This window comes from Nannospalax galili, unplaced genomic scaffold (genome assembly GCF_000622305.1).
Source record: "Nannospalax galili isolate Female #2095 unplaced genomic scaffold, S.galili_v1.0 scaffold441, whole genome shotgun sequence".
Lineage (NCBI taxonomy): Eukaryota > Metazoa > Chordata > Mammalia > Rodentia > Spalacidae > Nannospalax > Nannospalax galili.
The window spans coordinates 8,473,044-8,487,162 of record NW_008348089.1 but is presented as its reverse complement, the minus strand read 5'-3'; the positions used below and the strand labels follow the sequence as shown (position 1 = coordinate 8,487,162).

The window sequence follows — 14,119 nt, the reverse complement described above, 5'->3', positions numbered from 1 at the left end:
GATCTAACAACCCCACAGCAGCTTGATAGGAATGTGCTACTACCTAGTCAGGCTCCTGGCAGTGGCTGCTCTACCGTCACACAGTCACTTGGGATAGATATGTGGCGAACACTCAACCCCCATGCTTCCCTTTCTTTGCATTATAGAGCAAATATGGACAAGGAGTCACCATTGGGCTTAATTAACAAACTGAGTTTTATTCCTGTTCCGCCTTGCTTTAGAAAAGGATTCTAGAAAAATCTCCATAGCAGAAGGCAGGGAACAGGGGCCAAAGAAGAATCTGCCACCAGTCCCTGTCGTGCTCAGTGAGGGGTTTCTTGGTCTTCAGATGTGAGATAACGCTAGATGTGATGATGGAAGACCCTTATAGCACGAAACTTGATAGTGATGATTAAGTTAGTCTCTATCATTTATACTTTAAAAAAAAAATCTATCCTTTCTTAATTAAAAAAAATATTTTTATGTGTATGAGTGTATTGCCTGCATGTATGCGTGTGCACCCCTGTTGTACAATGCCCTTGAAGGTCAGAAGAGGGTGTTGCATCCCTTGGAACTGAACTTACAGATGGTTGTCAGCCACCATGTTGGTGCTGGGAATCCAATCTGGGTCCTCTGTGAGATCAGCCAGTGCTCTTAACTGCTGAGCATCTCTCCAGTCCCTTAATTTTTGAATTTTAATGGCCTATCTATTCTACTCTGTGCCTGCCAAGTGCTCCTGGGTGTAGGTCCATGCCCTGGAGTCTGGTCAACTTACCAGGTGTCACACCGGTAAGGAAAACAGACTCTCCCTCTCCCAGCATCCATCAGTTGCCAGTAGATTCTCAACTAGGTCTGCGGCTTCCTGCCCACTTCCCTATGCATGCTGGGCCCCTGTCTGGCTTGGGCTTGCACAAGTCTTATGTATGCTGTCCTACATTTACATTTTCTTAAAATGTCTGCATGCTCAACAATATATAGTTCCAGGATGCAATGCACACTATGTGAGAATAATGTGAAAAATGAAAGGAACACAGACAGATCATAACATGCTAGAAAGAAGAATTGTAGGGAAAACATCAGTCAAGACATCACTATTAATTTTGCCTTATCTTTAGTTATTACTATTTTGAATATTACTTTTCTGTCTGCTTATTTATACTTTCTAAATCATCTGCAGTATATGTGGAAAGAAAAGCAAACATTTAGGTATAAAAATGTATGAATCTCGAGAAAGTCATTATAGAGCAGATCCAAATCAAAGATCCTAAAAATAAGCTTATGTCATGTTTGAACTAAACTGGAATATAACACATTTCCAGTGCCAAAGTTAATTTCTATGATGCTTTTGTTTCCTCATGCCAAGGACATAAAAGTACTCAAAAGAAACTACATAGTTTAACTAATTTGGACTAATGTAAAACCAATTTAAGATGATGAAACCTAATTCCACGTGAGAGATGCAAATCTACTCCTGGTTCTGCCCTTGGTTCCTGCTGTGATGTGAAGATGCTGGCAAAGACTGTCCTGGCAAACGTTGCACACAGAGGGTCAAGCTACCTTAAAACTCACGGGACAAAGACAACCCATTAACCAGGTAGACAACTTTAGTTTGCTTCTCATGTATAATTTTTGTTCATACTTGGCAACTATCATCTTTGGGGTTGTTTTGTTTTATGTTTGTAATGCCAAGGATCGAACTCAGGACCTTGCACAATACTGAATCACATCCCCAGACCAAAATTTGATTTTTAAACTGTAAAGTCCCCATATCTTTTCCTCTCTTTAGTTTCCTTAGAAAAAACTCAATGCTCAATTTGAAATTCATCTCCAAGTATCTAGTCTTAGCTGAGAATTTAATGTGACAAACTAGTGTTGTATGTCAGCAATAATCTGCACTGGCCTTGGACGTTGTATAAGGAGCGTTTCTTCCTGGATGTGCGCACAGATCATTTCTTACTGCATATATCTAAGGGTCCCTGGGCACAAACTCAAGGACCTGGTTACAGGAAGGATGCAGGAGCGTGCCCACTCTGGAAGCACTCCAGACATGAGACAGAAACAGAGAGCTGGTGTGGAGTGAGGGTGGAAGAGAAGGGGAGGGAGACACAATACCTTCCATTTTGTCTGAAAAAATTATCTTCAAAATCACGAAGTTTCTTTCGAATCCTTTTCTTTTCTTCTCTCATTTCCTGAAGATGTTCCAAGAGTTCAGGTCTAAGGAGGAAGGCACATTTCAAGAAAATTAAAGTTAAATATGAATTGTTATTATAAATGTACTGTGTGTGCAATTCAATAGGGGTTATAGAGAAAGAGAGAAAGCAATCAATTCAAAAGCCATTGTAGGTGCTTTCTCTCTCTTGAAAACCCACACTCTGAAAACAGGCTCTGGGCTCTGGGGGAGATCTTGCTACTTATGAATTCTTAGGAGTTGGGAAACTTTACCATGCTTTGTTACAGTTTTCTTTTTGAAAGGGCAAGATGATGCCTGTGCTCATTGTTAAATGAAGAGCTTGGTGGACAAACTCACAGCATCATTTGGAGACCTGCTTGTTCAAGGCAGATCTCAAAAGCTCCTTCAAATAGCATGAGATAAGGCATGAGAGAAAACTCATCCACACGGTTTTGCTTCATGTTTTGGGAGACAAGGTCTCACTCTACAGCTCTAGGCTGACCTGGAACTCGTTACGTAGCCCAGGCTTGCCCAAGACTCACAGCTATTTTCCTTCAGTCTCCTGAGTTGCCAGCATTACTGGTATGAATCACCATGTCTGACTCTTATTTGTTTGCTCTGAGACAGGGTCTCCCTGTAGCCCCAGCTGGGAGACCAGGCTGGCCTCAATCTCACAGAGATCCACCTGTCTTTGCCTCCTGAGTGCTGAGACTAAGGACATGTGTCACCATGCCCGGTGATCCTTTTTTTTTTTTTTTAATCCCTGTTTTCTCTATATACCCAAACCCTAGGTAAGTCATTTGTACTTTTCAGTCAGTTCATCTAAGCAGAAAGGCTAAGCTAACATTTATACATTTATGAATGTTGTTTTCATTAAACCATTTTACCACCACAGCCCAAACAACATACATTGAAGCAGCATGGAGGTTGGAAAGGCCCGAGTCCTGGCTGCACTTTGATGGCATTTTGTCATCCATCGGTGAAATAAACCCATCAGCTTCATCTTCAAGTTGGTCCAGAAAGCACTGTGCAGTGCAGTCTGTTTTCAAGGTGACAGTAAAGTCTGGTTTTGTGCAGCTGTCATCTTCTGAGCCCTCCTCTTCTTCCTGGAGATACACGGCAACCCCAATAAAAATCTGGTCATGTTTTGGGGCATACTTCTATAACAAGTGCCATTCCAAAATCACCCAATTATTCAGAGTCCATTTGGTTTCTCGCTATTGTATTGGAATGAAGGTGCCACTGCAAAGTAAGGAAGGCAGAGCTGGCCAAAGCCAGGTGGCACTTCCTACCTCCCCTGTGCTATGAGTCTTCAATCTCTGCTTGGTCCAAAGATACAGATGCTTCAGTAATAGTCTTTTCCATTTAAATTATTCTAAAACACTTTAAAAACTCTGACAAAACCCGAATTTTTAAATGAATAATGTTAAGGGTGTTTTTTTTTCTTTTTTAAATACTGGAAATAATAGTTCACACCAAAGCCATTTTTATAAGACTTAACTGATGCAACATATGCCAAAACCTGGTGAGGCCCAGGTGGCACTCGGGCAGCACACATCAGTCTTCCTCTTCTCCTCCCTTCCCTGGGTGAGGAAGGTGATGGAGAACAGACCCAAGGCTCACGGGCATCAGAGCTGGGGCCTGTCTGCACACTGCTCTCCCAGAGCCTGGCAAAGACTGCATGGAACATGTGCTCAGTACATGTCTGGTAAACAGTCTGGCATTCAGTCTTAAAAGAGAGCTAGGAATGAGACTTTTACAGCCTGAAACAGACACCAAGTGAAGCTACAAATAAGAATGGAAAACCTAGACACCTGATTTCATTTTTTCAAAGTCCTACTAATTATACTCCAAAGTCCAGAGAAAATCTGAAGCACTCTGATATTTTTTCCAGATGAACGTAACAAAACTACTCTGAGTAGCCTTAAAAAATCATGGGAAACATGAAATACCAAAAATGGATGTTGAAATCTATATAAATGGTAGATTTTGTGTATATCTGAAAAATAATGCATAGATAGCATATGGGCAGTTGGGAAAGAACCAGTGATCAGTTCATCAGCACTGGTTCCTTTAAAACAAACCAAACGAACCAGTTTTCCCTTTTTGATGGGACTCATGGACTATCTGTATTTTGATAAAGGTGAGCAGCCCTACCAAAGGAAAGCTGATGGCCCTGAGTTTGGCCATGATAAAACAATGGTGATGTGAACCTGGAGGAAAAATTCCATCAGGCTCTTCTCCTGAAACCACCTTAGTCAATAATTACCAGTCACCTAGATAATGCTATGAAAGGTACCATGTACCGATGGAGTAAACAGGGATGTCTGGTTTGCCGGAATACAGAATCTACATTTAATCTATTTCACAAGGCTGGAATAAAAGTATAAAAAGTAATTGAAAAAGTTGAAGATCCTCTAAGTATGTTAGGAAAAAGCAAAGCTGGTACATGGCAAAGAGTCCTCCGAAAGCAGCCAGGGATCGATCTCATGATCCACAGTGAGGTGTGAGTCTGCAGTGGGGCAGGTCACACACAGGCCAGTCTCAGTGAGGTGGTTTTTGTCTCCTAGACATCTGCAATATCTAGAGACATTAATGGCTGTTACAGCTAGGGAGGAGGTGGTGGTGACAAGTGGGTGGCAGGCAGCCAGGGGTGCTGAGAAACATCCCTATAGCAGTTACCTCAGCCTAATAGGGTGAGTGAGGGCTGAGAACCCATGAGAGTCTAATAGTAATAATAATGATGCATAGATGATGTATGAACAGTTGGGAAAGAACCAGTGATCACCTCACCAGCACCGGCTCCTTTAAAATAAACCGAACAAAGCAGTTTTCCTTTTTTGATGGGATTGAAGGGATATCTGTATTTTGAGGTGAGTGGTCTACCAAAGGAAAGCTGATGGCCCACATTAGGCTGACAGTCTCACAGGTAAGGACTTGGAATACTGAAAGGGCCTCAGCTACCCAGGTAAAGTTAGGACTGGTTCTTGGTCCACTATCCTGGCTAAGCCGTATATAGAATAAAACCAGTTCCAGGTATCAGTTTAGGAGGTACTTGGATAAGCTAGTGTATGTGTTTACAGCAGGCTGCTGAAGGACCTGGAACCCACATTACATATGGAGCTGGGAGAGCTGGGAGAAGATTTCCACAGGATACAGTGGGAGGGACAGGGCAGGTGATAGGATATGCTCTCAAGGGACCAAGTCATATGGTATTCTGTATTCTTCCAGAGGGAAAAGCCAAGTGTATGCATAGGATGTAATAAGATAAACTATCTACAAAATTGGCAATTTTTACTGTGATATTTTACATTTATCAAACTTAATGCTCTAAAATCACATTATGTAATTATATTCTATTTTTTTCATTAAAGCTAGTTATAAAACTGGGAAGGCTTTAGCTGTTTTTGATATCTAACCCATATAATCTACTGCCTCGCCTTACCACTGTTCTGAGAGTTTCAGTCCTGAGGACAGATTCCCTTCACAGGCACAGGCTATTCAATAAGAGATGTTTTAGAGGATTTCTTGTAGTGGACAGGAGAACTGACTAGGCTTATTATGGGCTGGAAGGTCTTTAGGATCTTCCGAATTTGAGCTGGCTTTATTTCATACATAGATGATTCCTTCCCCAAAGCAATTAAAACCTGGGAAAGACTTTAAAGAAACCACTTCTACCCAGTCTCCTTATCTCCAAACACATCAAATTGTTAATTGTATTAGGATTGCCAAGAATTAGCACAGTTCAAGTACATGTTAATAACCCTGTCTAATTAGAACAAAATGAACCAAAAGACAGCATTGTTTACAAAAGCAATTATTAACCATTGCAAAATCATTTGAAATTCTGATCATGATGTGAGGCAGTAGGCAACAAGATATGGCTAGAATATTCTTATGGAAAAAAAAAAACAAGTTAAAGGGAAAGAACAGGAAGGGCATCCTTCAAGAAGAACATCATTATGGTGCTTCCATTCATCTAATGAGGCAATTATTATATTGTCATATTTTGGATGTGTTCATGAATACGTTTTTATCTAGTAATAACTCCATTATATGCTGCTGAGAAGTATGCTAATTTTCATACATACAACTGTCCAAATTTCTTCAATTACTCTGTTCCAATTCTTCTGTGAAACTACCAGATAGTTTGTCGCCTTTCATTAACATCAAAGCTTATTGTAAGAAAATGGCGGTAATTTTTGAGATCCATTGTAGTACGCCAGCCCAGATTTCCTGGTATCATGCTCATAATCCAAATTCTATTTACTAACGTGAATAGTGAGCACAGTCTCTCTAATACGTTAAAATTGGGCATTGTAGTGTGGGGTATCTTATCTCAGGCAAGAAAAAAGTTTTCAATTGGTGTCCCTCAATACATTATTCTGAGGTAATCATTCCTAACCACAGGAAATAAATGAGTACCCTCAGCTTGGAATGTCATGGAAATATGACAGGTGGAGCTCTTAGAACTCACTTCTGGGTTGGGCTTAATTTTTCTCTTTGGATCTAGACAACTCTTAAAAAGTAATCCTGATTTTTAACAATAACAACAACAAAACACATCTCTCATTTTGCATCTCTGGACTCCTGTGTAAGCCAGCCAGATTTTCAAAGTTGTTTGGAAACCAAAACATGAAAGACCCCAATCCTGCAGCAGGCCATCTAGGGTCCACAGAGACACACAGGCCCACAGCATGGACAATCCCTCCTATTCTGGTGCAGAAAGACCAGAGGACCAAGGTTATCCCTACAAAATCCCAACTGCTACTAAAACAGATCAGAGTGTAAGCACTAGTGGCTGCTGATCAAAGCACTGTGTATAGCAGACTGGGAAACTGTCTTGAGGGACAAACAAACTAGGATGGGCACAGAACAGGGGTGTGCGTCAAACTGTACCTACCAATTTGTCAAATCAACTCTGGGACTTGTCTGTAGAGGTGTAAGTTTTCATCTTATCCAGTACATACTGCCTTTAACTGTGTTTTTTCCATTAATTCAGTTGCAAGTTAAAAGTACGTCCAGGGAGCTCTTTAAGATTTTAAAGATTTTGAAATACAGAAAAATCACAAAACAAAACAAAACAAAAAAATAAGATAGAAAACAGAACATCCCCAAGAGCAAAGTAAAGAGGAAACAAAAAAGCAGGTAAGAAATAAGAAATGAGGGGAAAGAAATGAAACTTAGAGAATCTCTAGGCTATAACACAAGAGCTATTCACAGCTGGCTCGTGCAACTACTGATTTGGAGGGAAAAGCTAGAGAAGCCAACACCCCAGGCACAATCACACCCCTGTCAGCAGGGCGGGGTCAGCAGCTAAAGCTCTTCACCTTTATCTCCTTGAAGAAGGAAGCAGTTTCACCCTCGATAATTGGCTGCAGCAAAGGGCTTCTCCGCTTGCTGGAGGGGGAACCCTGCGACAGGTGTTAACAAGTAGGTTATATTATGAACCCCTTTTCCTTTCCCTCCAGCTCTTGGCTTCTTCTGATCACACCAGGTATTTAGTATTTCTTTTAACTATGTTTTATAACCCTTTCCCACATAAAGCTCCCAAGAAAACCTAATGCATTCAAAGCTCTTTTCCAAGTTGGTACTTCCCTGCAGAGCCCACACATACAAATCAGGAGACATAAACGGTGGAGAAGGAATGCACAAAGCTGTGTTAACCAAACCCTCAGGGATATTCTAAGGACAGGCACCTGTCCCCACACCCTCCTCCCCAGTCACATTAACTACAGAAAACTTGGCAGTAATGATCTAAGGGCTGTAACTCAAGCTCAAAAAAGCAATGGGAAGGTTATCTAACTTCTGTTACACATTCACCCTGTTTCAGGGGTCCTAAGGGTTCCTAACTAGTGAAAAACAATGACTCCTTGGATTAAATGGTTTTATCTATGTTTCTTCTGCAGTGAATTTGCTGAAGAGTAACTTTCTTCCAATACATCTGCCTGAAGTCTCTGGATCCTCCTCATTCATAGAAACAAGTACACTATTAAAAGAAATACACAGAACATACCCTGGGCCTACAAATGACCCAGAAGACTTAAGGAAGGGCTAGATAAGAGCAACAGCTAAAGAGACTATGCATGTCAGTGGCAACATCAAAGTGAGGTTTATGACAGCAGAAGGGACAAAGGCACTGAATCAGGCAATGCTGTTCCCAGAGATGAAATAACACCCAGAACCTGCCAGTCTTGAGCCTGCCAGCACAGAGAGACTTCCACAGCCAGAGACAAGCGGCCGCTTCCCTTGACAAATCAAATCCAGGTGCTAAAGGCAGCTACATCCCAGAATGGTGGCCAGGAAGGCAATTTCACTTCCTCTCTATCCCCACAGCTTCCAAGATGAGGAGCCTCCCACTGGAGGTCTTCAGGGGGTCCTACTACCAAGAAAGCATCCCTCTAGTGGATGAGGAGACATTGCCAATAGACTTGGAACCAGAGACGTGCTCCCTGTAGTGAAGAGCCTGCAGAATGCTTAGCCCCTGGCCCCTCATGCTCTGTCTCTAAGGAATAGGTTGGGGTGTTGGTCTGGTGCATGCCAAAGGATGCACACAGTCAAGTCATTTCTCAGGCTTGTGGGGCATGGATTCAACTATCAAAGCCTGATCTTCAATGAGAACACACATTAGGGCCCTATTAACATAGCCAGGGCTCATCTAAATAGAAAGGGAAGAATTATACTCACAATGATGGGTATGGTACTGACTCGGGCCAGAATCTGTTTGACTAGCCGGTACCTATCATACAAAGGCTTCATAATCTGACGTTCAGTCTTTGTCACCTGTAAAGTAAGAACAAGGTAGTGAGAAGCTCACTCCCAGCATACTGCCAGCATACTATGGGCCTTTGTGGTTCAGGAGCAAATACAGATGATACAACGTATAAAACTTATTTAAACTGATGTAATAGAGTTAATACATAAAATATCTCTTTATGCTGTAGATCAGTGGCCGCCACTCCACCAGTAGTACTGTTTTTTCTAGATCTAAACATTTTTTAGCATTTTATTTATTATTTTTAGTTTTTGTGTGTATGAGTGTATTGCCTGCATGTGCTTAAGTGCACCTATGTAGTACAGTGCCTGCAGAGGTTAGAAGAGGGTGTTGGATTCCTCTGGAACTGGAGTTATAGACAGTTGTTAGCCACCATGTGGTTGCTGGACATCAAACCTGGGTCCTCTGCAAGTGTAGCCAGTGCTTTTAACCACTGAGCTATTTCTCCATTGCCATAAACATTTTCTTTAAATAGTGTTGTGGATTGAATTCAGGGCCTGACACATGTTGGCCAAGTACTCTAGTACTGTGTCACAGCCATGCCCACTATAATTCTAAAACCTCTGCTTAAAACTCCTCAAGGCACTGTGAGGTGAGATGACTCAGTAGGTAAAGGTTCTTGCTGCCAAGCCTGATGACCTGATTATGATCTCTGGGAATATGGTAGAAGGAGAGAACCGACTCCCTTAAGCTGTTCTCTGACCTCCACATGCTGAAGCATGTGCCTCCTGACCCATAATAAATAAATGTAAAAAATTCCCTCCCAACTCCTTAAGGTTTAAAGTCCCCAAACAGCTTATTTTTTTATGGGGGAGTCCAAGGAAGAAGAAAGCAAGTATTTCTATTATAATGCTTATCCCATGGTACTGTAATCAACTTATTTTGTAAGCCTTTCTTCCCCACAAAATTGTTCCCTCTTAAAAATAAGATTCTGGCCAGGAGTGGTGGCATATGCCTTTAATCCCAGCACTCAGGAGGCAGAGGCAGGTGGATCTCTGTGAGATCAAGGCCAGCCTCCTCTACATATTGAGTTCAAGGCCAGCTTGGGCTACAAGAGACCCTGTCTCAAAAAAACATCAAAAATTAAAACAGAAAGCAAAAATAAGATTCTGGCAGATAGTAGGTATTCAAGGAACATTTCCTGCTGGAATCAATCATGTGATTCATCCTTGTTTCCCTGAAATCTGGCACACGGCTCAAAAATGTTTAGAAGCCGGAATCCCTATGCAGTTCCAGTCCAGTTCCTTGGAAAGGGTTTGAAATCCTTCATCGTTTGTGACTTTTCCCCTCTATTCTATACCTCAAGCTCTAGAACAGACTAGACCACCTTGTTCCTCACCCTAATTCCCTCTGTCTTGAAGTAGCTTTCTCTTTGCTCCTATTTGGCAAGCTGTAGATCAGAGGCCAACTCTCTGTACCCCATTCTGGGAGACTGATCCTTTCCTCCTCATCACCACCCCATCTTATGGGATCTGTTGTAACTTCACACATACTGTTATATTCTATCATAAATGTTCACACATCTGTCTCTTTTGGACACTAACCCCTGGTGTGCAGGGGTTATGTTTTCAAGTCCTGAGTAACTTTTCGCATCTCATGTAATGGAAAGATTATGTAAATATGTACGTATGATTCATACATACGTGGGGTGTTGGCGAATGAGCATTTCAAACCTAAATTTGTATGCCCAACTGATAGGTGTGCATGCCTTTCCTCTGGTTAGCTCAATGGAGAATGAGGAAAAGTATCTTCTTTGAGTCAGCTGCTGAGCTTCTGTTTTCTATTACTAAAGCAAGAGTTGTACAGACACGGAAGGGATATGGATTCAGCTTTTCCACTTCTCTTATGGGTTTCAACCTCAAAGATAGTTCTGGATTATGTACAATTGGTTATTCTATGTGGCCTTTTGAATCTGCCTTTCTCAACATGATCAACATTGTAAGTGCACTTTGGATAAACTTCACAAGCTAAGATAGGGTATTGCAAAACCTTGTGGATTTTCTGTTGTTAGCAACAATAACAACTTTCCTTTCATGCTCATTACCACAGTTTTAAGGGGAGCTGGCATGTATCTGCTTCTAGAATCTGCCATATCAGTCACTTCATTACAAAATGACAGCATTTTTCACATGTCAAGATGGCATGGTAACTCAAATTATTTTATATGAAATCCAGATGTTATTACTGTCGCTACCAAACACATATCATAAGAGCTAACACGCAAAGACAGGGTCAAGTATTGGTAAGAAGGCTGAACAGCTGGAACTCTGTGGCTGTTGGTAAGGCAAGGACATCCTGGAGAACCATTTGACATGTGGTGAAACATATGACTCAGTTGTCAGACATACCAAACAATTTGGCCGTGGAAGTTCTCCCTGCCTCGCTTTCCTGATGGTAAGGTGTAGAATTCAGGCTAGAAAATCTGATGATTCCTAATTGTTTGAAAATGACTTTATGCCAAACATGTAGTGTGCTATCTCTTCAAAATTCTTTCACTCCTCTTTCAAAACTTTAGTTTACATTTAAGTGGTGATGCTGATGGCTTTCCACTGTGTAATCGTTCCCAGTGTGTTATTATTAAAAATACATTTCTGAATACAAATCAAAATACCCTCGACATGAAATATGAAGATATGGGACCAGGCAGCACTTCCACTCTGTCTTCACTTGTGACTATAACTAGAGGCAAGTCCTGAACAGAAATCATAAAGCCCTTATTAGATAGCCCCATGTACCTGCCTTTATCTTTAGTGAGGGTTTTCTCTTAGCTTCAGATAAAACTTTCCTGTATCATTGTTGAAGTTATCAAGACAGACACATAAAAGTCAAGTCAGTGCATTATCACTCTGACAATAAAGATACAATTAGAACCATAGAATCTTAGAGCTAGGAAAATCTTACTTTGTAGATGATAAAACTAAGCACATAGGGAAATGATTTGCTAAGACAAGGGAGCTCAAACAATAGCCCAACATGCTGACTCCCTGCCCAGGTTTCCTTCTAGTTATAAATACATCAGACCTGGTAAAGCAGGATCCTAGCAGTATGATGATAGGTTCTTAATAGCTGCTGCATTCAGGGCCCATTCATTTAGAAAATGGTAACTCTTTCATAAGTTAAGAATAGTAGGATGTTTGTATGATGATCAGAAAATCTAAAACAACAGGTAACCAAAGGATTTGGTTAGCATTTATATGTAGATATGGAATTTAAATGCTAACTTGGCTATACCCAATGTTGTGTTAGCCCCTATTGTTTTGAAACAGAGAATTAAAATATACCAGGGAGGAAAAGAATCAAGAAGAACCAGGAAGCACTGGTCAAGCAACCTGTTCCCTCCCCCTGTCCATTTATTATAAAAGTAAGGTTATATGCAAAGGGTAACATGGTGAGCTTCAATTATTCCTTGTATTTTTCTGTGATGTGATCTTTTGAGGACAATGAACATTCTTGTTGAAAACAACACACTTCAATAATAACCCATAGGGAAGGATGAGCCCACAGGTATTTTTGTTTTTCACATGTATCCATCTATAGCACACTTAGTTAAAGCAAACAGCTTTGCAGGGACTGAGCAGCAAATGGCTGTTTCGGCTGTGGTTGTGATGGTCAGTGTCCTGTTAAATCAGAATCTGTAGACTTAACAAAACTCATGAGTTCTAAGCATCTACTTTAAAATAGTGGGACCTGGAGTGATGGTTTAGCTTTGGAAATACATGTGTATTCATCTAAGAGTATTTATGGTCTAGGGTTAATGATAACACAGACCAAAGAATTAAAAGTTTACTTTGATTTTCAGGCTGACCATATATCAAGGGAATCTTGGTTAGAGTATTGTGTTCTAGAGAGAGAGCTAAAGACAGTGCTAAAGACCAGAGATAAAAGACACTAATATTTTCTTGACTATTTGTTCCCTGCCCTGTGAGATACTTGAATCTAGATCCATCTGAAAAGAAATAAGGCAAGACTTATCTGTGACAACTAATCTTGGCTGTAACTTGACACATCTGGGAAGAAGGAACCTTAATTGAAGAATTTCCCCTTTAACAAGATGAAACCCATATCTTAGCACTGTTATCAGGGCCAAGAATCTGAGACTAGATGGGTCATTAGTTTTAGGGGAAAACCTACTACTATTATTCTGTTAAATAGACATAGTATTAAACTGACTCCTAATGACTTATCTCTATACCCATATATGAATGTACCTGTCAATCCTCATCAAAGACCCCTCTTCTGACAATAGTGGTCAATGTGCAGAGAATAAGAGACTGTGAGTGCTCAGCCCTAAATGGGACACCTACATCACACCTTCTCCTTCCAAGGCTCAGGGATCATTACAGAAGAGGGGGCAGAAGGGATGGAAGAGCCAGAGGCAGTGCATGACACAAGGAAACTGCTTTTCAGATACAACAGGGCAGATGCACATATCAACTCAGAGCTGTTGTGACAGCATGCACAAGACCTGATCATGCTTAAGCCAGACAAAATTCCAGCATGGAGAGGAGAGGTAGACAAGATGTCCCAAGCCTAGCTGACGTGCTATTGGCAACTGATGGTTTCTGGGCTAGGGAGAGTCAGTCTTCTTTAAGAGTGTAGCTCCTGGTAGTTTGATCACACTCCTGTTGATGGCCACACACCCAAGAGTATATGGACAGCACAAGTTGGACTCAATTTTTTTTAAAAAAAGAAGACAATTTTGGGTGGGTAGGGATCAAGGTGGTAGACCTTGGAGGAGTTTGGGAAGGGATATACTGTTTGAAATCTCAAAAAACTAATAAAAAAAAACTTAAAAAAAAAAAAAGATAGGTAGCTAAATGTGAGCCTGGGAGCAAACAAGTAAGCAGCATTCCTCCATGGTCTCTGCTTCAGCTCCTGCCTCCATGTTCCTGCCCTGACTTCCCTCAGTGATGAACTGTGACCTGGACATATAAGCTGAAATAAACCCTTTCTTTTCCAAGTTGTTTTTGGTCATGGTGTTTATCACAGAGAAGCAAGCCAGAACATAGACCAAGAATGAACATTTCATATTCCTAATGACCAAAGGACAAAAAAGTAGACTTTTAGCCTCAGCTTAATGATTTAATCTGGGGGCTGAAGTGGAACACAGAGCTGTGACCAGTGAGAACTGTTGCCTGCTGTGCAGCCTGTGCCACTGTTTCACCTCCTTGTTTTCATCTTACGGGTAAATATCT

The 14,119-nt window shown here is 41.1% G+C and overlaps 1 protein-coding gene across 3 annotated transcripts in view; it reads right to left on the bottom strand.

Annotated features, from left to right (window-relative positions):
* The window catches only part of Fam13a (family with sequence similarity 13 member A), a 103,147-nt gene that overhangs the window by 1,003 nt on the left and 88,025 nt on the right, over window positions 1-14,119 (bottom strand). For 2 of the 3 annotated variants that reach the window (XM_008844632.3, XM_029569083.1), the window contains 4 exons: window positions 8,837-8,932; window positions 7,480-7,563; window positions 3,059-3,255; window positions 2,092-2,193 (listed from right to left, as the gene is read on the bottom strand). In XM_008844632.3, the coding sequence (XP_008842854.1) occupies window positions 2,092-2,193; window positions 3,059-3,255; window positions 7,480-7,563; window positions 8,837-8,932 (479 nt within the window). The remainder of the gene's footprint in view (window positions 1-2,091; window positions 2,194-3,058; window positions 3,256-7,479; window positions 7,564-8,836; window positions 8,933-14,119) is intronic. The other variant, XM_008844633.3, reaches the window with a different exon arrangement.